At 37.9% G+C, this 20,423-nt stretch overlaps 1 protein-coding gene across 1 annotated transcript in view; it reads right to left on the bottom strand.

Moving 5' to 3' along the window:
- DCDC1 (doublecortin domain containing 1) overlaps positions 1 to 20,423 on the bottom strand; it is a 418,510-nt gene that overhangs the window by 143,539 nt on the left and 254,548 nt on the right. Inside the window, exons 18-20 of the mRNA XM_084631193.1 lie at positions 18,200 to 18,260; positions 11,592 to 11,750; positions 11,012 to 11,169 (exon numbers count right to left, since the gene is read on the bottom strand). Of these exons, the coding sequence (XP_084487319.1) occupies positions 11,012 to 11,169; positions 11,592 to 11,750; positions 18,200 to 18,260 (378 nt within the window). The remainder of the gene's footprint in view (positions 1 to 11,011; positions 11,170 to 11,591; positions 11,751 to 18,199; positions 18,261 to 20,423) is intronic.

The raw sequence follows: 20,423 nt of genomic DNA, 5'->3' as shown, positions 1-20,423 counted from the left end.
TAATATTTTACATCCCTTGACTGAAGCCAGCCTGATTGGCGCACCATCATAGTTGCTGTAAAAAGTTTGGTTGCTGTCACCTTCTTTGAGAATTTAACTTTAGAAATAAGCTATCAATCATCAAATATTTTACACAGGGATAAAGTTAATAAGGATTGTTTGACTCCAATGTTTCCTCAAGACAGTAAGTGCTTAGTAGGGTGATAATAAGAGTTCTTTGAGTCTATCTCGATGTGGCTTGTGAATAAAATCTCCATCATTTTTAACTTTTTTCAATATTGACTAGAACTTTTGTGCCATAGATTTACAAGCCAAAACAACACCATACCAGAAAACCTTGCAAAAGCAGTCATTTCTTGTTTTAATAATAGGTCCATTCAGGCCTGGATGTGAATAAATCATTACAGAGCCCTGAAACAAAAAAAAAAGGATGTGGTCCCCAATGAAAATCCATCAGCAAGTCATTCCTTGAGAGAAGATTTATTCCTACATGATGTGTGACTTCAATTTGGCCAAATTGTAAAGTTCTTCCACTCATCCTAATAGTCCCTACTCAGCTCCTGGCTCTGTGCTCCATTTTCAGATAAACATTAAACAAAAAGTATCACAACCAAGGACTCCTGCCACTCAAACTGTGGCAAAAACAATAAATATTCCTCAATCCCATCTGACTAAACTCGAAACAGAGATATACCACTAATGACAAAATCAAGTGCTAAAAAAAAATCACCATAACCTACTGGACATTCTAGAAATTCCTTCCCAAACTCACATTTTGTAATTAGCTAGAACTAGAACATGCCTAGAAGCCTGTTACTACCACAGCACAAACATGGTAACCAAACTCTGACACCCATAAAGGCAATCCAACCCATCCAATCAAACAAAATCCACCCCACTCCCTGTCCTCTCAGCCCCCCGAATAAAGACTGGCAGCTCACATTAAAGCTTCCTCAGAAGGAGGGACAACTCAGTCAGCCAGGGGACTAATGGGCTCTCCTCCACTGCAGGCACATAGCTAGGCAGAGATTTGAATGCCACTAAATCCCAATCTAGAACCCTAGCAGAGAAGCAGGAACCTACATTTTTTGAGTTTACTAAAATCCTCATGGTAACAAAATAGGGAGTTATTAAAAATCACAAGAAAAGTAATGTCTTGAAAATAACTAAACATGAACAGTGCATATAGGAGCAGTAATATCCTTCTTTTCAAAAGTACTAGGGCTACCCTCTTTCTCTACTACTTTGTAGCATGCAAAAGAGCTATTTTTCACAAATATTTTTATGAAATACTGAAAGCACTCCATTTACTGAGTGAAATATACTGAATGGGGAATAAATCAAACACTATGGTTTGCAAAAGCTAAGCAAAGTTCTACTACTTGATGCACATTTATGTAAATAAAACAGTCCTCTCCATGATTTCAGTCAGTATTTATGTCTTTTTATACTTTTATTAGCATTTGTTGTTGGTAGAAGTAATAGACTGATGTCTGAAAATAGCTCTTTGCTGCACAGCAGCCCCAACTGCAATCAGGGAAAAAATAATCTACCATTTTAGTTCCTTGTCAATATATTCACTTTTACTTCAGAAACTGTTTTTGAGCTGAGTGGTGTGTGTTTGAGTGTGAACAGTCTACATATTTCCTGGCTATTCTATTCTAGCAAAAAAGATTTGGTTCAAGAAGTGTATTAACTTAGTGGGCAGTGTGATCTAGTGGAGAGGACACTGGACTGAGAGTCAGGACACCAAGGTTCATTCCTGGCTCTGCCCCTGACCTGCTATATGAGTTGGGAAGGTCACTTCTCCTCTCTATGCCTGTCTTCTTTAGGTGAACGTACAGTGCCCAGCACACTGGGAAGCTAATCTTGGTAGGGGCCTAAGAACTACCGCAATAATAATAAAAATGCTGTATTACGTGTGTGTGTGTGTAAATTGCATGTGTTTATTACAGGTGAGTGAAATCATTTGCCAGGATTGTCTGGGTATATCTCACTTAATCATTTTCCTGCCATTGTGAGGGCCTTAGGCACTGGTGCACATTGGTTCCTCCTATTCTATTCCTGTGGCACATATCGCCTCTCCTGTTGGCTATAATACTTTGGTCTAATTTTGATTATTGGGTTTAGTGTGCAAGTGCTGGGCGGTGTTGGTGGCCTGTGATATACAGGAGATCAGACTAGATAATCTGGTGGTCCCTTCTGGCCTAAAATTATATGACTCTCTGACACCTGGGTTCAAAGGCACCTAAAAGGCACTCTGCACTATGCATGTCTTGCTGCACAGCAGCTGTGCAAGGGGCCTGCACATCCCCTGTTCCCCATAATAGGTTTCTACATAAGCTCTGTGTAGGCCAGAACAGAGGATGGCACTAGAGCCATGGGATCTGTGATTATGTAGTACATCTAATGACTAACACCCCACACAAGTAGATAGAGGCCACTATTCTAGCACAAACTGCAGGCTGATGTAACAGCCCTCAAGGAGACTGAGCTGTAACACTATGCCCTGGCCCTGGGTTGGGATGTGGATTTTACTTCTCCAGTTCCACACCTCCACCCTACCATCTGACCAACATTAAGTCCAATTACTGGAGCGTTTACATGAGTGAAGAGAATTTCAACCTATGTGCACGTACTATATATTGATATTGTAATTGTTACATTATCTCAGAAGTACTTTTTACATACCTATGTTTTCTTATTGGCCTGATTAAAACCTTGGTGAAGTCTTTGTTGATGAACAATTAACTAATTGGAGAAACCAAAATTTGGCAGTGAACATGAAAAGACAACAAAACATGCCAAAACATGCAAATATTTAGCACCAATAGTGAGAAGAGACTATTTCAACTCCTGTATACTGCACTTGTAGCATTAATAAAACCTTTTAAAAATTCAGCTCCTGGAATGCATTTTGTAACTACCCACTCCAAGTATGTTAAACAGATTCAACAGGAACAACATTTATACTCTGTTAAAGTGGATACCTTACGTATTATGAGTCACTGTGTCAGCATCATTCCTTTTCCGCAAGTAACGACCTTTTTTGTAACAATTACCTTTTGCAAATCAACTGTTAAGAACTCTATTTGTAAATAAGCAGTAGCAGTATTGTATTTAAAACAGTCTCCTAGTTGAAAATGCTCATATGCTAGTATTTTAGGCTAAATTACCTAAGATTTGTTTGGTTTTGGCACTGTTTTCCAAAAAAAAAGCTTGGGATACTATGGTTAGTCCAGAAGCAGAAATAGCTGTTTCCTGTCAGATTGAATTAGCTTAAACAAAAAACAGTCACAGCAACATTTTTAACCAGGAACAGGAGCCTATTTTATCTCTAAATACATGTCAAAGGATACTCTGAATGATCTAAAAATATTAACGTTAAACACTAACAAGGCTTCATTAGTGACTTAATAATCATTAAATAGGACAAAGTATTAGGGAAGAAGATTGCCAGTAAATACTGAGCACACAAATAAAGCAGTTGATTATGCAGATAAGGCAAAACATAGATATAAAGATGTATTTGCAGCAAGATCCTACATGAAAACATGCAGTAAAATCACAATAACCAAAAGTTCTAATATTTTTATTTGATTTTTGCTTTTTAATGGAATAAATGCCAAGTAAATCATTAAAAGAAATGTCAGCCCTGTCAGTGGCAGCTGCTCTCCCTACTAAAAAGGGAGGGGAAGTGTAGGAGCGGGGCAGCTAGCAAACCCCACAGCGGTCTGCGAAGTCACTAGTGGGAAAACAACAAAGGCCTTTCCATGCAACTAGCACAGATGTGCCCATAGCCAAACTGTCAGGAACAGTTAAGATGACAGCTACTCACAGTTCATTATTTCCTTCTCACAGGTCACTGGGTGACAAGCTGGGTCACCATGCTTTGTCGGCTGCTATAGTCCTCCCTCCACAACCCCTATTCAATTTAAATAAAGGTAAGCTGCTCAAGTTGATATACTAATGTAAACAAATATGTCCTAATGCTTGGAAAGCATGAGACTTCAACATTTATTGTACCTTTGTACCATGTTTAGTGTGATTTGTAACATTTAATCTGAGTGATGAACAGAAAATTGAATTTGGATATCTACCTGATACAGAGACCAGAATTTTGTCAGGATGCAACTAAAGCATGTAATGAAAGCTAATTTGTCACCAATTCAAAGCTTTAACCTTTACAACATTTACATGGCATATAAATCATAAATAATTGACTTGAATTTCAGTGAAAAGATGTTTTTCCCATAAAAGAGCAAAACAAGAATTTTTAACAAATAAAATTAAAGGAGAGTGATTAAAATGAACAAATATAGGATTTTTAAAATGCAAAAAACATAGTTTAGGATTGTTTATAAAGTACGGCATGTGGAAATATTTTTTGTTTATGTCCATTGCGCACACACACAAAAATATCTAGTATGTTTCAATTTCATTCTCCTTAAAACCTTTTCATCTGTCATCATGTAGTAAACATATTCTACAAAACAGAGATAGATAGACCTATGTTTTGACCACTTGGAATTTACCAGTTGTTGAAGAATCAAATATTTTATTAACTATTACAAACAATTCTACCAATCCATAGCTGTGGCATTGATAGGAGTGGGAGAATAATGCCTTAGGGCTATTCCTCAGTAATTTTTCCTAGGCTAATAAATCTTGAAAAAATCTAATCTCTGAACCTGGCTGGATGATTGAGCAGACCTCTCTCTTTTAGGACAAGAGCCTACTAAGTGTTGAGTACTCTGGCTGAGATCCAAGAAAGCACTCCAGCATGTGCTGGTGCTGAAGTGCTTTGCTGGAGTGCTCAGAAACTGTCAGGACTAAGTTCTAGATGTACAATTTTGTAGTTATAGATTGAGGAGTGACTCAGTAAGACCAAGTCCAGAAAAACATTGAAGCATGTGATTAACTTTAAACATGTGACTAGTCCCATTTAATATCAATGGAACTATTCACATGCTTAAGTGCTTTGCTGGGTTAGGATTTAAGCATAAAGTTCACTGAAATTGCCTTGCCTCCCTCTCTCTCCTGATCCATTCTTCCTGACTCTTTGTGTTCCTTTCCCCTATATTGTGGCTTCATATAGGTATATTATGATAAGAATAGCATCTGTAATGCCAACTGAAGGTTACACTACCTCACTAAGGAATTATTGTATCAGGGAAAGAATGTGACCTCCAGATTTTAAAAATATGGAATGATGATTTTAAGTGAACTGATCTCCCTCTGTGGGGAATTTCATCTGCTAGTGATGATGAGATAAAAGCCACTGCTTTCTTTTTTCTGTTTGGGCCTGTGACAGGATATACCAACCCTGCACTGGGCCAACGGGGACAGACAAATCATTGTGGGCCCAGGAGGCCACATCCCCTTTCCCCTGGTGTGCATGTTCCAGGTGGAAGAGACAGATAAAAGGAAAGAGCCCAGCCTAGCTGGGGCTGGCTGCGGAGGAGGAAGTACGTGTATTGCAGGTTTCTCCAGAGGGGCCGGTGATGCTCCAAGCAACAGAGCCCATGGATTCAGACTATGTTACGGGCAACTCGCTGACTGCAGAGACTGATGGGGACGCCAAGCCGCCACCAGCCAAAGAGATGCCCAGGACGCAACTTATGGTAAGAAGTGACCCAGGGGCTGTAGTAGAAGCCGATGCCTAAATCCTTAGCGGGGAAGTCCCCAGCTTCACAGGGCCCTGGGTCAGAACCCATTGGAACAGAAGGGGCCGTGTTCCCGTACCACATCCCAGAGACCACTAGGAGTGGCCGCTGTTTGCTCTCAGTCCCAGCCTGGGGGGATCAGGGACCACAGGCTGATAACTGTTCTGCCCTGCTCCAGAGGCTGATTGCCCAATTGCTACTGTCTGCCACAGCCAGGAGGTTTAGCGGTTATAGACTGTTTGTTTGGCCTGCCCTGCCCAGAGAGCCAGAACCCCAACTGCAACTGCCTGCCCCAGCCAAGAGGCTCAGGGGCTACAGACTAATTGTTTGCCTTGCCCCACTCAGGGGCTATGCACTGATTGCTGTTCTGTCTTACCTAGATGGCCAGAACCCCAACTACTACTGCCTGCCATAGCCAGAAGGCTTAGGGCTATCGACTAATTGTTTGCCCAGCCTTGCCCGGGTGCTGCAGGCTGACCACTGTTCCGTCCTACCCAGAGGGCCAGAACTCCAACTGTTGTTGTTGGCCCCAGCCCGGAGACTCAGGGGGCTACTGACTGTTTGTTTGCTTGGCCCTGCCAGGGGTCTGGAGCCTACTGTACTTCAATTACCTGATCTAAGAGGGAATCCTGACAACTAGGTGGTGGAGTGTATCAACCTCACATTGGGCCAACCGGGCCCTCCATCACAGGACCATATTACATGATCTCATGGGGCAAGTAATAGCACACTGATTCGAGGATGGCACTCAGGTTTTTGTGGTGGCTTCTGTTCAGTTTGGTGTGAAGATAAGGACATTTTTGAGCCATTTTTACTTTAACCTGTGAATCCTAACCTTAATCCAGTAGGAAAGAGGATGCCATCCTAATTTCCTATCTGGATTTTGACATCTTCTAGAGAACAGTCCTAATCTTAGTGCAAACCTGACAAACTTAAGTTCCCCATTACCTGATATTAAATCAAATCCCTAAGAACATGTACATAACACAATTCGCAGGTATCCCATATGAACAGACATCAGGGATTCTCTGAGCTAGTTTATTGGAGACCTACTGATGTAGACCATGTTTTTGAGCTTACAAAAAGCCTGAAATTGTTTAATTTAAATACTCCTCCTCATTTTACTTGTGAAATTTCCCACACTAAAATGCTTAATATGCTATATGTCAGCTAATACATCTATCTCTGACACCACTGGTTCAAAGGAGGACATTCCCTGCTAGATTTTGAACCAATGGGGAACTAATTATAGCTTCTCCCATTGCAATTCTCCTGTTGAAGACTGGACAAGATTCAAAGAGAATCTTTGACTTTACTTTTTTCATTCTAAAATTCTTATGTGTTAAAGTTGAAATGTAGATACATAAAATAGTAAAATACTAAAATACTTAATTTTTATATTACACAAAATAATATATACTGAATCTGCTGTAGATAATTCAAGAGACAAGGTGGGCGAGGTAATATCTTTAATTGGACCAACTTCTGTTGGTGACAGAGACATGCTTTCGAGCTCTCTAACCAACAGAAGTTGGTCCAATAAAGGTGTTATCTCACCCATCTTGTCTCTCTAATATCCTGAGGCCAATACAGCTACAATTATACTATGGATCATTCCAGTTAGATATTGACATAATACTTGTTTTTCTATACCTCTAGAAATACCAAATTTCAATATATGTAGTACACAAACTCCCATTGATTTTGCTTAAAAAGGGGTTTCCTTAGTGAGATTCATAATGGCACTATATTGACTTCAAAAGAAGCATTAACATTATCCCAATAACTGTTCACTTTGGACCCAGTCCTTCAGTGTGCTGAGTGACTTCAACTTCCACTGCAGGACTGATCATTCATCATTATAACCTTTCAAGAACTTACACACAAGAAAGTGAATGGTAGCAACTCTGAATATTTGGCTTCAAATATACAGCTAATATTCTTTTTGACAATGGCTATTTTATTCAATACTTTGCAATATCAGTGATATGAAAGGACATAGAAACCATTATAGAACTAGTTATCTAAAATTATTTGTCAGGATTTTCAATTATACAGCATTCTTTCATTACAATTAAGTATTGGGAGTGTGCTATAACTTGCCCCATGACCTTTATCATATTGTAAATATTTTTTTTTTAGATATACTACCAGGATTTAGAACTGATTCCAGCAAATTATGGTTCAGATTTCAACTCAATTCTGTAGTGCCAGACATAACATTCAAAATGAGGAGTAATGCATACTGTTAACTAGTTAGTATTTTATATTAACAAAAACTTGTACTCATGAAGTATCCAATTCAGCAAACCATTTGAGTGTATGTCATTAGGACTTAATTATGTCTTTAAAACTAGGCATGTGCTTAGGTGCTATATCAGCTCAGAGCCCAATATTAGAATCTAATTAGTCATGGAAAATTCCAAGCCAAGTAAGTATAACCTATTTTATAGCTCAATGAAAACAATAAAATGTTGCACAGTACAGTGATTGTGAGATGCCACCCAAAACTATGGGTGTCAGACGTTTACTTTTCTTTCAGCCTTATATCTTGCCATTTTCCCTACTCAAGGCTTATAGTATCACCTGTCTTGTCATGTTTTTCTAAATATAATAATGTGCAACACACATACTACCATAGCATTATCCCAACATATACTGTTGTTATGACATAATATGGTAGCTTTCTTGGAAAAGGTCACAACTTTATTACAGGTTGTCTTAAAAGTAAACCACAAAAGGACCAGTCAATTTTACACAACAGTGTCTATAAATCCTAAACATGCCCCCAAATGCTTCTCTCTGATGACATTATTATCATGGCAGATTCCCACATTAAGGGTGAGCTCTACCTGCCCCAATTAAAGCCACCCAAATGACAGTTGTTCTGTCAATATGAGGCTATACTCACTGCCCACTTTGTGGCAACCTACACATATGAAAATTAATCTGTTTCCCAGCTCCCTGAGAAATATCATTTAGTGATAACAGCTCTGAACTACAATCATCCTGAAAGTAATTTCACCTTAAAGTACAAAACTATGAAGAGGAAATATTTACCAACATAATAGAGTTTTTTATTTCCTGCAGTCACACACAGCTATCCCTTTTGGTCAAGCCAATAGCTGACAAAACCCAAACTCAGGTGGGGCTGGGTGGCTCACTAAATAGGCAGGATCCAAAACCTGCTGGTCACCAGCTGAACAGTTTATGAAGGGGAGTGACAAACCCCAGAATGTGCTAACTTAAATTGCTGGGCCCATTCCTAAAGAAAAACTTCTACAGAAATTTGCCTAAATAAGAACTTCAGGCCTGACATGTAGATAAGGTTTCTACAAAAAACTATTCTATGCATACTTTATTCATTTGTGTGGCTTCCCTTCTCCCCATTACATAAATAGATCTCAATAGGCTATTTTACTGCTATACAAGCATAGTATAGCTTTCACAATCACAAAATATATATTTATTAAATAAAATATCTTACATTTATACAGCATTTGTCTTCTGGAAAGATACTCAACATGTTTTACAAACTATAACTAGGTGGAATGCTGCAGATATTTAATACTCTGCAGCAATACTATATCACAGATTGGGACCAAAAAAAGCAGAGGAAGAGAATATAGAGGATTTGCTATGTTTGATAAGGAAGGTGACCTAAACATTTTATCAACTAGTATTGTTCCCACTTAAACATTTTAGTCCAGAATGTTATTGACTATAAAATAATATTGTTACAAATTAAAGATATTAGTATGTGTTTTACTTCTTACTACAAAAGACCGCAACTCAATAAGACACTCCAGCATGCATAAATCCCATGGGAATTAAGGAGATTCATAAAGTTAAGAACACGCTATCTTGATTACAAGGATACATTTCTGAATCAAAGCCTGTGTTCTGTCAGAGCTGCTCTTTAGCCTCCAGATCATTTTACTTACAGTAAAGTTGTAAAAATACCCCAAAGCATGTAAATTCGTAGTTAGTACACTTTATTCTTAACTTTTCCCATTGTGCTTAGGTCATGTGGCACATATCATAACATGCAATGTAACATAATATATGGTAACACTGTAACATCACACAATAACTTAAGACCTTAGGAATATATACTCTAAGATTTGTAGAAAATAAATAAATGATGTTATGTTAGGCTTACCTTTGCATTTCAAAATATTTTTGAAAGAGCCAGTGTAGCCTGTATTAGCTGATTTGGAGCTCTTACATTTTATCTTTTAAATACAATAGCATTAACGATTGTTAACTTTAAAGCTTGGCTGAACATAATTATTCATGGATTTTGCTAAAACTCTTCAGTGCTTTGATGAGCTGTATAATTACTAGGTAGTATTAGAACTAATATAGTACATTATTCCCAGAAATACTGGCTATAAAACAGCACTTTCCCGAAATAAAATCAAAGCATTAATCAATGGCAATTCATCTATGTGCAATATTTCCTGGAAAGGAAGAAGTTTAAAGGTATCTTCAATAATCTGAATACCCCAGTATTTGGAGTTATTTGTATTATATTATTACCATTATTTTATTATTATTAATTAGTTGGGACAATTTCTACTACTAAGGTAATTTTTAAACTTATATTATTGATCTGATGCTGTAAATCTTACTATAACTTCAAGGTTCACATGCTATATGAAAAAAAATAGCTGCTAAAATTCAATATTGAATTTTGATTGAAAAAAATACCATGAATGTCTACTAGACTGGTCTTCTGAATGATAGGCCAATCATTTTTAATATTTTGCTCTAAAATAATTCAACATGGTTGCCCACAAAGAGGATAATCCATCAAATATAAATTTAAGAAAAGGAAGTATTTTTGTGTTAATTATAGAAGCTTGAAGCTGCTACTATACTTTCCCTCTGTAATTTCAAATTACTAAAAAGATTACTTTTTAGATATAGCTTTAACCAAAATATAGTCTTAGGCTATGGACCCAATGTGCTTTGCCATGCTGCAGCTCAGCCTGAATTTCCGGTTTATAATGAAACATTTATTATGTAACCCTAAAAGTCTAGTGGCACAAACCATGTCACATAACATCAATAGAAGTCATATTACTTTGAGTTCTGTGAGGTTTATGGATAGGATTTAAAAGTAAATTCTTCAATTACTATCAAACTGGGTGTACACATCAATCTTTATGCACATAAATGTCACCCCTTTTCATTAATTTTGGTCAAAAATCCATGTTTGCTTACAAGCCAGAGGGCTTCTGAGATATTTCAATAATATCCAGGAAATCAATCTTACATGAAACTGAAGGAAAACATCTAATGTCATTGAACAATAAATATCAGTTCTGTCAGTGGCTTACCTTTGAGCTGAGGCCTTAGGATGTTTCTCTTCTAGTTTCCTCACCAGTGCGACTGTCAGCTGCATAGTCTCCCTTAGGGGACCTGCAGGCATTAAATGGGCGTCCAAAGGACCTGAAAGTTGTTTCTGATTGGGATTGTTGACATTTTTTTGCAGAACCTAAAAAATGAAATACAATCATGAAATTTATATATTGTTAATTAAAACAGCATGTAGCTACTTTTTCAAGTAAGTACTTTTTTAGTTGATCAACAGAAAATGTTGAAATCCAAATAACTATGTCAAGATTTATCAAGAAACAGAAATCTAAGGAAGCAGTGATTTTTTTTATAACTTCTTTCAAATATACAGAATGTGCAATTTCAACAAATTGTCACTCAATAAAATAAACGAGGCTCAAACTGTACAAGGTTTGGAACAAAAAAAAGTTGCATTCATTAAAATCTTGCCCATAGTAAATGTTTTTGTCTAACATTTTTAAATTAACAAAAGCAAATAAGTTTATTTATTTAAACAAATACAGATGGTAGAGGTTAACTTCTCTCTTTTAAAAATGTATTTTTGAAAAGACTGTCTCTGACCTGCCTCTGGCTTGGTACAGTGACCTCTTCTGCTGAGCTGCTCTCTATCTCCTGATGAGCTGTAGACCAGGCCCCATGGTGGATCTGGTGTTCCATCTGGGTCACCTCCTCTCTTACATTTAGCTCCTCTAGGTAGGTCAGGACAAACTCAGGGTAAGCCTGTAGGAAAGGACAAAGGCAGAAGAGTGACAAACAGTAACATTAGGGTATATCAGCAGAATTACAACAAACTACACACCAGGAATTGTGGGAAGAGTGGTTGATATAGGCAATGTCACAAAAGTTACTGCATATAAATAACTTTGTATTTCATGAAGTTTTCCTAATTCAATTTACATAATGACTTTTACAGATGTACCACAGTGAAAATACACTATGTAAAGACTAAGGAGTAATTTAAGAATATGAACTGACAGTTTTTAAGACTGAAACACCCACATAAATGGAATAAAGTTTTTCTTATTACTCTCTGTTAAAACGAATATTGTATCCCTATCTTTAAGTAATTATATGTAATTAAATATGAGCATGATATTTAGCTAGCCTCTGAAGTATAAGATATTAGCAGAATGCCACTTCTCAAAAAGGCATGAACCCAAACATGTTTTACCATCTCAGATGGGAAAAAAAGCTCTTTGAGTTGTGAAATGACTACATTTTATTTTTTAACCAACAATAAAATTCAGTTGCCAACTATTGACCTTGCTAGCCTATCAAGTTAGCTAAGACCATAGAGGGGGAGGGATAGCTCAATGGTTTGAGCATTGGCCTGCTAAAGCCAGGGTTGTGAGTTCAATCCTTGAGGGAACCATTTAGGGATCTGGGGCAAAAATTGGGGATTGGTCCTGCTTTGAGCAGGGGGTTGGATTAGATGACCTCCTGAGGTACCTTCCAACCCTGAGATTCTATGAAGATGTTCCAGGTGAAATTATCATATCCTAGCAATAACACCCTATTTCCTTTGAGCAGAAAGGGACATCTGCATTCTCAGCCACTTAACCAACATCAAAATCACCATATCTTCCATCAGGGTAACATGATTAGCCTCATTTTCTTAGCCCAGGCTGCGAAGTGATTGCATTGTCACTCCTCAGAAGCTACTTCAGCCTAAGTAGCTTTCAAAGGGTCATAGATGGCCATGGTGAAAGAGGCTGGATTATGCCTAAATGAAAGTATTTCTTGCTTACAGTCATTATGGAGAATGTGGGGAAATTATGTATTTTTATGAAAAATATGCATGGCTCAGTTTACCCACTCACTTTTGAATTATGACCTATTAGAACTGATGGAATCAATTTATCCTCTGGGACAGGGGAATAAGAGATGGATGTTGATCACAATAGACGAGTCTTGGTTGATATGAATGAACTAGCAAGCACTGTCAACATGAATGGTATTACCTTGGAAATTCAATGGAAGACCAACAACCAGACATTAACTTTTAATGACTACCAGCCATTGGAGGCAGAACATGTGAAAGCAGTAGATGACAAAGGTGTGGGAAAACTGTAAGAATGCTGTTGCCCAGTGCAGAGGGAGAGATGGAATCCTGGATGCTTTGGGCCAAAGAGGCAGGCAACACTGCCAATATGGACACATCTATAAATTCTGCTTTTTATTCTAATCTGAGGACCATACACACTGAATGTCAGTTGATTAACGAAAGACGGCTTCTTTTGAAAAGGCTGTCCTATGTCATTGCAAAACATGTGCTGGTTGCATAGCTCTCAAGAGGGGTAAGTTCCCAACTGGAGGGTTATAATCTTTTGGACCAGCTGAAGGCGCCATGGTGAAAAATAGCAGCGCGGAAGACAGTGATCCAGTCTCATGGCAGTCGAGCCGCGGAGCCCTTTGTAAAAAGTGGAGGCCTAGGGTTTAGCTTTAATGATGTAGCCTCCCAGAGACACTTTGTAAAGGTTAGAGGCATAGCATTTCCTGTGGATCTTTGACAGCCACAAATGAACTTTACAGCTTTATGATCACTTTTACTATTTTTTCATGGAAAAATATTCAAACACTAATTAAGTACTAGACTTCAAAACTGCAAATATGAAATATTTTTTTTAAAAAAATACACTCCTTCTCATTAATAGTTCTGTGGGCATCGTCTGCTAAACACACACTAGAAGATAGTGATTGCTGTTATTAGTGTATTTCATAAACACAAGGGCAAACATTCCACTGGGTAGCTCTTGAGTCCAGTCCATCTAATCTATCTATTTCATTTATAAAGCACCTATTGCTATTGTATTTTAGCACTCTTTCTAAACAATATTCTGCAACGCCAATTCTGTAGATTACCCATGGATATTAATGAAATTTCGGAGCCCAAATGGAAAACAGAACATAAGGGCTGCCATGCAGATCTGAGAGAACTTTTTTGTTCCACATATTCTGAGATCACTTGATAATGTTAACATTACAATAGCTGCTGATAATATTACCAATTTTAGTAGATGCATCTAATGATAAAGTTCAATATTTTGTGCCTTAGTTGTAGTGTCTTGCTTTTCAGTTAGTTTACAATCAATCTTTCTTCATCTGTGAGGATTTTTTTCTTCTGAACTCACTGTATTTTGAAGTAAACTTCTCAAACAGAAAAAGCAATACAATAAGTGGCTTTCATTTTCTGAGGAACAGATTAGATTTTTTTCTGCTGTCAATAATATTGAGTCTCGCTAGTTGTGTATCTAGAATTTGATGCAGCACACTCACTTGTTTATTCACAGTTTATCACTGTCGTTAACTCAGATCTGATATACTACACTAGATCTCCCATAAAAATTTCAAAAGTGCTTAAGTGAGTTAGGAGCCTAAGTCCCATTGACTCCCACATGTCTAAATCACTTTTGAAAATGTTACCCATAGGCTTTAATGTGTTTCACTTTTAGGATTAAATTTGCTGTAAGTGCACAATATTCATGATGATGCCAGTGACAGGCATAAATGCACAATCCATAACAAAGTATGGCTATTAAAGAGCACAGTTAGCATTTATTGATTTCTAGAAGTAGTTGAAATCTGATTTCTACCCTTGTTTATAAGGAGATCAAACTTGAAGTTATTTTTCAGGTAAAGTTTCTATTGATTTAAATCAGAGTGAAGAGTATAGAAATTGGCCCATTGTGAGTAAGGGCAACAATTACAGTTTTGAAGATAATATTTAGGGAAGAAACCCAAAAAGTTAATTTATCCTCAATGCATAACACTAAGGTGTTTGAGAGGTTAACTTGTACTGTACTTTACAGCAATGATATTGTCAAGAGACTGGAAAGAGATTATATCAGTGTCAGATTAGGAATAAGCACTTTATACTACAGCATTTGATCATTTTATAGTATTGTCTATAAAAGTTTACATAGTACAGAAGACAATTATATTTAAGCAGTATAAATAATAGATTGTAAATTATTTACAAATTTAATTAATCAGTGAACAGCAGATATTAATTCCAAAGAAAGTGGTTTCCCTTTCAATATGAATGTGTCACATGCCATTACATTGTATTATGCCATTTTACTGTGTCAGTTCTCGTTGGCTGACACATGCTGCAACTTAAAACATGACACTGCAGATAAAGTGAATGTGCTAGGAAATATATAGAAAAATACACCATTTGGGGATTAGAACTACTAATTGTTAGCACCCACTTCTCAGTGAGTCAAGCACAGGCCAGAATTGAACAGAAATGTTCTGTTGTCAGCAGTTAAGTAGTAGAAATTTTGGAAGTCAATATTATATAGAGAGTACACAAAGGGTTTTAAAAAGCCAGCAGATGAAAAATCACTATGCATAATGAAAAAGGATGAAGTGCTGTACTCAGCAGGTAAAGAAAGAGAGAACCCTTCTACTGTCTCTCCATTCTGTCAGTCGATCAGGGTTGTGTGAACAGTAGTATCTAATCATTCCGATGGAATGTCCATATGAGTGGGAGGAAAATGGAAGGCTGGTCCCAGGCAGACAATGCTAGTGACAGGCCTGCTATTGATTTCCTGGTGGACTGAGTATTCTATTATTTTCTGTAAGTTGGCAGATTTTAACACTGTACATTTTCCTAACATTTCAGTGCATATTTTCAGAAGATTCACGGCACATTCAAGAGCCACTGAAACTTTTTAGGTCCTGGTAAAGTACAGTTCAATTAATCTTTGCAAAAGGCACTGGACATCACCCCACCTAAGCCACTAGTGGTATACAGCCCATTATTTGAGTTGGAAGGGCAAGGAGGGGAGAAGACAGTGAATGTTAGCCAAATACTACTGTCCATGAATCCCTAATGCCCACACATATGAATTGACCTAAAATATATCAGAATTCATTCATTTAAGCTGCAGTGTGAGGACATTCATCTTCACCCATACAAAATAAAGAGTCTCTTTGTCAACACTATGCACTGAAGGCCATTGCACTCATGTTGCCCACATTAACACTGTCATTCAGAGACTTGATGTGACTGCGGTCACTAAAAAGGAACTTCTTGACAGCAAATATACTCAGAGAAATATATTCCTATTCCACCAGTAATGTATTTGAAGAGTGGTGTTTCCTTTACCCGTTAGAGAGTAAGCACAACAGCCAGCAGCCCATTGTATTTACAAAAAGGACAATCACGAGTGTAAGTGGGTTGGTATTTTTAATGTCATCATCTTCAGGTTTTAGTTTGTTGGTTGATTTTATTTTTTAAGAAGTGGGCTTTGTCTGGCTATATCGAAAGAGGGACAGGAGACACCTGATATGGTTTTAATCAGGTAACAACTTTATTATTAGGTGTCTGGGACTACCCAGCAGATAAAAGTGGACAGTGCAGGTAACTCCATGATCATTCACTAACTACCTGGGCGCTTCTGCTAGCCCCCTCTTTTTCCACCCAGGGTCCCCGGCCAACCTGTTGCTGAGACCTTCACCCAAGGCCTTCCACAGCTCAATGGCACATCTGCAAATTCAGAAACAAAAGTCAGACTTTCCCTGCGTGGCCAACTCTTGCCCTCCCCAGGGAGAGTCTTGGAATGCAGGCAGGAAAGAGGTCTCTCAGAGGAGACACCGATTGATGCAGGGAGGCTGAGGCAAGGTGAGTCCCTTTGCTGAGACCTTATTATTTCCCCCTTGAATAAGGGTTACGGTGGGCTATAAGAAAGGGGGTTGGCTCCCTGCTGTGCCGGTCATAGGATACCTGAATACCTCCTCCCCCCCTCCCCGACTTCCATTCCGCTCTTTTAACAACCACTTCTTTTAAGGTGTTTTAAGACCTTTACCAAGCCATTTATCCAGTCGTTGCAGCCCTTCCCTATGGAGTCCCTGCACTGGGCAGCCGCCCCCACACTAATGAGTTGTGACATCATAGCCTAACTCCCTTCCCTACTCACCATTACAAAGCCCTCCCTGAACCTGCTGTGGGGAAAGCAAAAAGAAACAAAAACCCCACCCCTCTCCACCTTGACCAATCTGGTGGTGAGGGGAAAATTCCTTCCCAGCCCCCTAGAAAGGAGCAGCTAGCACAACAGCCACAGCAGGTCCTGAGCAAACCTGGCATTTTGCTGCCTCAAGGGGAGGTAAGGTGGGTGCTGCTCTGCCTGGTCCTCGAAAAAGGGGCTTCTCCAGCTGGCCTTGCCTCGTTTGACCTCCCCCGCCCTTCTGGTCCCTGGGGAGGAGACTCAGCGTCAGCATCACCACACTGACCCACGCCCCCTTTTGTAGCAGCTTCTGAGCCTCATTCCCACTCCTGGCTGTAAAGTACTATTCTCTCTTCCCTGGCAAGCCAAACAATGCCCCGACTCCCACCCGCACTGTTTAAAGGTGCTGTGTGGTCGTTGACTCAGAGTTTGACTAAAACAATTGCCTCACAATCACTTAACTTGAGAACTGTCCTTTAAATATTCCCCACAATACACAAATACCATAAATAGGCATTCCCTTCTTTCCCAATCAAAATGTGGAGAGGCCTTCCTACACCTCTTTTTAACAAAAGAATATCCCATTGTTTGCTGAAGCTGTCTCTATGTTTTGTTCCATGTACAAAATCACTAAATTTAAAGCTCTTTGAATGTTTACATTAAAAACTCTGTTAGTCAGTGGCATAGCAAGACTTGGGCTTAAGGGGCTCAAGTTCCAGCCCCATATGTGTTTAAGCCTCTCTTAACAAATGAATATAAAAGCAACGAAGCATGCCTCTCATTTCAGATGGCAGTAGCACCTTATATTGCTTTTAGCTTTAGCCTTCCTTACAAATACTGATTTCTGGCCAGTGAATTCTCTCATATCAATCAAATTAAGAATAATGTTGCATTTTTATTTATATAAAACTAGTTATAAATCATAATAGATGTGTGTAAAATAATGATAAAGGAAAGCATTAAAAATCAAAGGATAAAAGCAAATTTAAAAGAGACACCAATAACTGAAAAAATATTTTTATAGAATGTTCTAATGTTAACATGGAGACAACTTAAAACAAAAAATATTGAAATTATTAATGCAGGATGGTGCTTTCCTCACCACATGCACATAACTTTCCTAGATTAATAGGTTTCATGTGAAAGTATGAAAAGGAGAGTAAACAAATTAACCCCCCCACCCCCAGCTTCCTTCAAACATACTTACGAAGCACATACCTTACAATAGATAGAACCATCATTTCCAAAACCCCAGTGTTGATAGATGCTGCTTTTGTCCCTGTAATGGAAAGGTATAATCAAAGAGTTAAACCTGCTTAGTTCTTACTAAATAATAAAAAACAAATTAACACACAACTGGCATGTACACTTTTAGTTTCCAGAGTGAGATTTCCCAAATAAAAGATGCATTTTTCACTTTTGCCTGAGGAGTCATGATACATATTTTAAAAAACCAAAAAGCTATTCTGAAAAGAAGAAATTAAACATGCCAGTGATACTGAAAACCTATTTCCTTTTCTGTTTTCTTATTGTGTTTTAGATAATCCATCAGCATTTCTTTTGACCACACCATATAAGGAATCAGATTTTAAAAAATTCTTCGTGTTCAAGTTATGATACTAACTGAGAAACCCCAAATTCTAACTTGACACCGGGATTTTAACTCATGATGCCTTATTTCTGGGGCAAAGGGCTTCACAATAGCACAAGCTGAAGAAGGAGGATGGACCTTAAGGTTTAGTTTCCTAGATTTCACATCTTTCTCAATCTTAATATTATCTTATGATTTTTAAATCAGTTAACGATATTTCAATATTAAACAATATAAACACTTCAAAACAAGAAGTTCCTTAAATCAGTGCAATTTTATCAGATCTTTAAATAGAGGTTACTCCTGCCCTTTAGTTTCAGGGTGTTTACAAAAATTCATTTCTGAGGTAGTGTCCTATAGAAGAAAAAAAAGACATCTTAGCATTCCAATACACGGACATTTGCTTAAGGATATATCAGCAGGCAAAAGATCATGTGTGTCTGACTTGTGTAACATTTACTTTAAATGTAAATAAATCAAAACTAGGTTCAGTGCACAATCTTATTCATATGGGACATGTCTTGGGAATGACCTAGTGTAGGTAGAGGAGTTTTTTCCCCTAAGTGTCAGCGAGTGACAGATCTCAATGACACCCTGTGCTATTTTTCTGCAGGGAGTGCACCCAGAGTAGAAACATACTCAAAGTTACTAGGAAACTTGACATCCGTAAATCTCCTGGGGCATCACATCAGCCCCCTTTAAGGTTATTTCAATTTGATCTACATATCCATGAATATAAAAATCAATGTGCCCAATGATCTAGTAAAACATGCACCCTATCCTATGCAATTGTTCCTTTGCTGGGAAGTATAGGCATAAAAGGAATAGTGACCCTGAGAACTATGCCATTGGGAATATACAATATTAATAAAAGATCTCCCATGCTGAGCAGGTTAACAGATATAATCTACTAAAAAATTTGCCTTGATCTTTCTTTCTAGGGTAGGCTTGCTAAAACAATATTGGAAATGTTTATTTGTTAATAAATGTGAATGTTACCCAGTGTACCTAAGTCAGATTCCATATTTCATAATATTTAATTTTCAGAATTGAGGCCAGCTTGCTAAATCACATGTAGTCCTTATGCACACAAATAGACTTCAATGGGAATACTCATATAAATCAGGGCTACTTCTTCAGTAAGAATTTTTAGAACTGTACCATGTTACTGAGGTGGTTCCTTTGTCATTTGTATGTACCTGTTGATATTTTCCAATGTGGAAGTCTGTGGGTACAATGAGTTCTTTAAACCAGGCCTGAGCATGTAATTAATAATGCTAATATACAGCTTGTAAAACATCTGGTATGTAAAATGAAGAACACACAGAAACTGGAGGTCAAAAGAGGATAAAGCAAAGAAGCTTTTGTTGTGAATGCCCAACACCAAAACATAAGTTGTGTACACTACTGTGCATACTATGGAGTTCTTGAATGAGAATTTGAATCTATACCTGACAAAACCATTCTTGTGGCTTCCACCATGGATTATCTAGTAGTAAGAACACTGGAATGGCACATGCATTTTATATCTTAGAAAGGAGTTCATTTTTAAGCAAAAAAAATTGCAAACAAGTCCCTGGGAGAGTTTGTAATGAATAGCAAAAAAATAAAAATACAAATCCTGTTGCAAGTAGTTTTCCCTTTTGCTTATACTGCTCTAAGTGATCCCAACCTTACATATTCAGTCTAAACTGAATGTTTTTTCATGATAGTATGTTTCTGACATCCGTCTGCAGAGCTGTTCAGCATATTTGGAGTTGCATTTAGTGGTCAGAGGGTTATAGATAGCGAGACCTCTGGGATGATGTTTTGTTTCCTGCATTTGCTAAGGAAGTAGATGTCACTGTTAAG

The sequence above is a fragment of the Lepidochelys olivacea genome (genome assembly GCF_965140295.1).
Source record: "Lepidochelys olivacea isolate rLepOli2 genome assembly, chromosome: 6".
NCBI lineage: Eukaryota > Metazoa > Chordata > Testudines > Cheloniidae > Lepidochelys > Lepidochelys olivacea.
This window is presented reverse-complemented; position numbering and strand designations above follow the sequence as displayed.